The following is a 5,776-nucleotide window of genomic DNA, read 5'->3' as shown; positions in this document are numbered from 1 at the left end:
TATAAGGGAAGAAGTCTTAGTCTTGCTTCTCACTGAGCCTGACATGTGGCCTCATGAAAGAGAAGTCAGGGCTTGCTGTATAGGTCTTTTTTATTGTCTAGACTTAAGAAAGTGATGGAAATAATGTTAATAAGACATATGGAATTTAAAGTGTGGAATGTTTGTATTTTTTCTCAGAAATTCAGTTGTTAAACATTTACTAACTATATAACCTAGTGTTGTATAGTGATCATATTTTCCAATTATAGACAATGTAGCATCAAGAAGGACTGGATTAAAATTCAATATATGATCCTGGTCAAGTCACTTAACCTGTCTCAGGCAACCCACTCAGCTGACTTCCTCAGTTATAGATTGAAAGCTGCCTCAGTACAGGGAATTTGTACTGATTATATCATAATTTGATCACAATCAAATTTAAAAAAACTGGAATGTGGGATGAAAAGTCTAAAAAAGCATTACTTTTTAAACGTTTTTACATTGTTTATTTGTGCTCAGATGAAAAATCATCTTCATGGATAAACATCCTCATAGTGCCTTTTATTCCTTCTTTTTGCCAGCACCAACATTTGCCTTTGCAGTACCCCTTACTTTCTTCATTCTGTTCTTGTGTTCCTTTCGCTGCTTTCTTGACATCTCTTTCTTCTCATACAGGCCATGCCTTGCAAGTCTATGCTTTGGTTCATTTTTCTTTGCATAATAAAGGGAATCATAAATCATGCCAAAACCTGTTGTTTTGCCACAACCAAAATGGGTTCTGAATCCAAAGACAAAAATGACATCTGGAGTTGTCTTGTACATCTTGGCCAGTTTTTCTTGAATTTCAGTCTTGGGCAATGTGGCCTTTCCAGGATGACAGACATCTATAATCATCTGTTTACGCTGAAGAAGTCTGTTTGTCATGAACTTCCTGGTTCTGATGGTTACAGTGTCATTCATGATGGCGCCCGGCTCCTCAAACAGCAGGAGAGGGAAAGGAAAGTATTACTCTTGTTGAAATCAAAGCTACCCAATGCAATTCAGCAACAGGGAAAAAACTGATAGTATTTGAATACACATTGAAGCATATTTTTTGTTAGATCCTCTTTCTACAGGTATTTTGGCTGTTTTTCTTTCACAACCTGACTAATGTGGAGATGTTTTGCATGACTGCACATGTATAACTTATATTGAATTGATTGTCTTCTTAGGGTGGGGAGGGAAGGATGAAGAAAATTTGGAACACAGTCTTAAAAAATCAATGTGAAAAAATTTATCTTTTACTTATAACTTGGGGAAAATTCTAAAGAAAGAAAGAAATCGAAGCTACCCAAGGAAACAAAATTATTTATTCTTGGAAGTATATTGATATGGCTAGATCTATGTAGATATATTTTAATATGTATGTAGCTATAGATATAGGGATAGATGAAATAGCAATAGATGGAGATATACATATAGATAATAGATTAGACAAAGATATAGATAGAAATGGATGTTTAATGACTTTCTCTTCTGAGTTTTACTGAAGATTTTTTGAGTCCTAAGTCATTCTTTGAAAAAAAAAATTGGCCACTGGATTCTTTGCCTAAGCAATCTCAGCCAATCAGGACTTATATTAAAGTGATGGCTTTTTCTTCCATTCTAGTCTGCTAATTGTAAAATTAAACTAAATGATTCCTTGCTTGTAAAACAGAATTAATACATTTTGTTCTGCATCTATCCTTGTGGTTTAAGTTCACAAAAACCTATGCTTAAAATTCAGGGAAGATTCTGACAGAGAACTGCACTTCCCAAGCTAACTTGGGCATCTCCTACTGTTCATTACCCAGTGTTCTACTTTTCCCAAAGTGAATGAATTCCTCAGTAACTAAAGGATCCCCAATTTGGCAACCAGTCTCTGACTTTGTAGATAAACTCGGGATTTTATTGAGGCACAGAGAGGTTAAGTTTCTTAACAAGAGTCATTCAATTAGCAAATGCTAGATACAGGACTCTTCCTTATTTCAAGAACAAACATTTCATCTGCTCAGTAATCCTGTGTTTTACACACATAAAATGACCTTTAATTAATGATTGCTCATAGGAATAATTAACATTTTTATAGTGCTTACTATGTGCCAGGCACTGTGCTAAGGGCTTTACAATAGTTATCTCATTTGATTAATTCAGGGTACTTAGGAAGTAGCAAACTTTTCAGACTCAGAAATTTTTTATTCTTATTGTGATAAAATATGTGTAACCTAAAGCAGATTAACCTTTTAATTGAAAAAGAAATAAATATTAGTAAACAACTTCATATCTGATAAAATTCGAAAAGTCTCAAACCCAATTTCCCATAATTCCTTCCCCTGAAGAGGGACATCTTACAGGGATCCCTGGAACATGTAAGAATGCATAAGAGATTACAGATCACATGGGAGAGTTGTGTTTTCTTTCTTTTTCTCTCCTAAATCCAATGTGTCAGTGTTTCTAACACATTACATAAACCTCTGATGTTCCATAGATCCCAATATCTTATCTACCTGAATAAAGGCTTACCTGACACTCTTCCTCCTGGCATGACTAGAGAGAGGCCAGAGTTAAGAGAGGGTTGAGACCAATTCCCTCATCTGGGGTTGAAGATCACAAAATGTAAGATCTAGGAGAAAGTTTAGAGGGTTTTGTTGGTGGTGCAATGACCTTTTGTCATTAGGGAATGCTAATCATAGTGTATTTAAGGAAATGCCAGAAGTTGATGACAAAGCTATGAAGTCTTGGTATCAAAAACCAGTGTAACCATGCTTGATATAGGCCAAATCACTTAAGGTGGAGACCTGCCCTTGACTGATGATTTCTTGGGTTTCCCTAACACATGTGTAGAAGTAGCCTCTTCTCCACTGGCTGCATAGCCACAACAGATTGTGTTTTTAAAAGTACCAGATTATGAAATCTCTTTCTCTCTCTATTTCTTTGTCTGCCTGTTCCTCTCTGTCTCTGTCTCACTGCCACTGTGTCTCTGTGTCTCTATCTCTGTCCCTGTCTCTCTCCATCTCATTTCTCTTCCTGTCTGTTTGTCTCTGTCTGTCTGTCTCTGTGTCTCCCTCTGTCTCTCTCTTTCTCTGTGTGTGTGTGTCTCTGTCTTTCTCTTTCTCTCTTGTCTTCAGCTATATTCATTGCATGAGTATCACCCACCCATCCACTAAATGAAGTGTGGGGAAAAGATCCACCTTTCCTCAGTCCTTTAGGTCTTGTGGTCCCAAGAATTAGGCTCAGGTTTTTCATATGTTTCATGTGTCCTTTTCAGTTTTAGGCTTAGGATGCTGAGGCAGCTAGATAGTAGAGGGTACAGAGCACTAAGCCTGGAGTCAAGAAGACCTGAGTTCAAATCCAGTGTTAGACACTTACTATTATGACCCTGGGCAAGTCATTTTACCTCTGTTTGCATCAATTTTCTCATCCATTAAATTAAGATAATAATAGTATCTACCTCCCAGGGTTGTAGTAAGAACCAAATGAGGTAATAATTATAAAGTACTTAGAACATTGCCTGGCAAAGAGTAAACACTATGTTAATATTATAATTGTTGTGATGATGATGATGATGATGATGATGTAATGGAGTCCCCAGACCCAGAAGATGCAGTCACAGTTGACCTTGGAGCCAGGATCCTAGAACAAATGTTGCTGCTAGCCCAGCAGGGAAGCCCTGAGAAAGCCAGGGTGCTGGGATATAATGGGGAGGAGGAAGGTGGGGAAAGAGGAGAGGGTTGAACTTGGAATTTGATGGGATCACATCACATAGGAACTGAGTTAAGTTGTGGATCTAATACTCCTACTCTTCCCAAAGACTGAAGTGGTAGTAAGGGAGAGATTATATCCCTTCCATCCAAGTGTTGGGAGGAGAATGTTTGCGTTTCTTCTCACTATACCTTTAAAGTAAATCTTTGTATAAAAGCTACTTTGAATTTTAAATAGTGAAATGTACCTGGGAAACAAAGGACCCCTAATCTGAGGGGACACAATCAGAGGAATCTTGAGCCATTATCAAGGACTAAACATCTCAAACACACTTATTTATACTACAAAATCCTATTGGAGAGGTGAAATGTAATATACCTTGCTCTCAGGAAATGGGGGCCAGGGTAGTCACTGTTACACCAGTACATAACACTGACAACAATTGTATCACCACAGCAGCATGATAGCACTTAAAGACCTGTACAACCTCTGTAACTTTGCAAAGCTTGTCTCTTGCTAGAATGTTCTCCCTCCTAATATCTCCCTTTTGAATTCCCTAACTTACTTTAAAGCTCGGCTCAGCAGCCACTTCCTTCAAGATACCATTCATGGCTCCCCTAGGGATAGTAGTTTCTCTCTGACCCCAAATTACTTTGTTTGTATTTACTTATCTGTGTATATAATGTACTGAATTTCCCAGGGGGACTGTAAGATCTTGAGAGTGGGAACTTTTATTTTTATCTTTTTTATCTCCCTGCTACTAAGCACTCTGACTTATCCAGAGGAATAGGAACTGAACTTGTGATCTCATTGTAGGGAATTCCCAGTGAAGAGCATTTTCTACCAACGCAAGATGATACTTTTTCTGCAATTTATAATCTTAGAAATTCCCTTGGGGCTCTAAAAGAGGTTAAATGACTTGCCCAGGGTCACATAGCTAAGTCAGAGGCAAAATTTGAGATCTTCCTGACTCCAAGGCTATCTCTTTATGCACTGATTCTAGCTTTACACATAGTAGGACCTTAGTAATTGCTTGCTGACTGGCTGGCCAGTTAAATGAATGACTGTTAAAACACACTTGAAGCAACTAATAATGTTTAAATTCCAACATGTTAGCCAATCTTCTCTCTTCTTTCCTATTCCATCCAATATGTCAGACATCTTCATTTAACTGGATATCCCTGATTCATAATGATGTTATTTGAGGCAATTTTCACTGAAGGGATATTATGCAAATTCATCAGATGGTATTTATCAAACACCTACACAAGGTACTATACAAAGCACACTAAACAGATGTGATTTCTGAACCAGAAGACACAAATTCTCAGTCTAAAGTGCACATGCCTATTTCACCCCCTCAAGTTCTTAGGAGAAGCACATTTCCATTCAGAACTTTTAAAATGGGCTAAAATTTAGTTTACCAAGTTGAAGTCCCTTTCCTCTTTCGTAGGTGAATATTATGTGAGTCACTATTGAAGTAAAGTAAGTGGGATCACCCAGTGAGGAAACATGAAAAGAATAAAGTTATCCTGGTGGGCTCAAGCTATCCAACCTAGCCTCCAACAGAGGGTTGCTATTACTTTAGAATCTACTTACTGTCTCACAGTATTTATGCAATGTAATGCAACTATGGGTATAAACGGCCATTAACACCTACACAAACCTTCTCTTGCAAAGACATTTCCAGCCTCCACTCTTTCTGAGGTTAGTAATTTATTGGGTCTTTTTTCTCGAGGATTGAGTATTTCATGATTTAATTTCCTCCTACTCAAGCTAGAGAATGAAGGCCAACCAGCCCAAGCATAAACACTAACTTGAAGCACTGTACTTTAATGTAATTTTAATCCTGGCCCAATTAGTAAGTAGAGATGGAGAGAGTTAAAGTTTGAGGAAACAAGAGAAATGTAAGCCTTGTATTATTGGAAGCATTACAGAATGGTGGAGTAGAACAAACTGTAGATAGAGATGTCAATTAAAGAATATACTCTGTGAGGTAGAGAAGCAGTAATAATATTTGTTAGAGAGAGAGAGAGAGAGAGAGAGAGAGAGAGAGAGAGAGAGAGAGAGAGTTCAC

General features: G+C 37.6%; 1 protein-coding gene across 1 annotated transcript; it reads right to left on the bottom strand.

Moving 5' to 3' along the window:
- Positions 1-540: 540 nt before the first annotated feature.
- On the bottom strand, positions 541-939 carry LOC122725584 (40S ribosomal protein S24-like). Its single transcript, XM_043962778.1, has one exon. The coding sequence runs from the start codon at positions 937-939 to the stop codon at positions 541-543; it is 399 nt and encodes a 132-aa protein (XP_043818713.1).
- Between the last annotated feature and the right edge of the window lie 4,837 nt (positions 940-5,776).

Source organism: Dromiciops gliroides, chromosome 4, assembly GCF_019393635.1.
Source record: "Dromiciops gliroides isolate mDroGli1 chromosome 4, mDroGli1.pri, whole genome shotgun sequence".
Classification (NCBI taxonomy): Eukaryota; Metazoa; Chordata; class Mammalia; order Microbiotheria; family Microbiotheriidae; genus Dromiciops; species Dromiciops gliroides.
The sequence above is the reverse complement of the archived record's forward strand: the minus strand, read 5'-3'. Positions and strand labels throughout refer to the sequence as shown.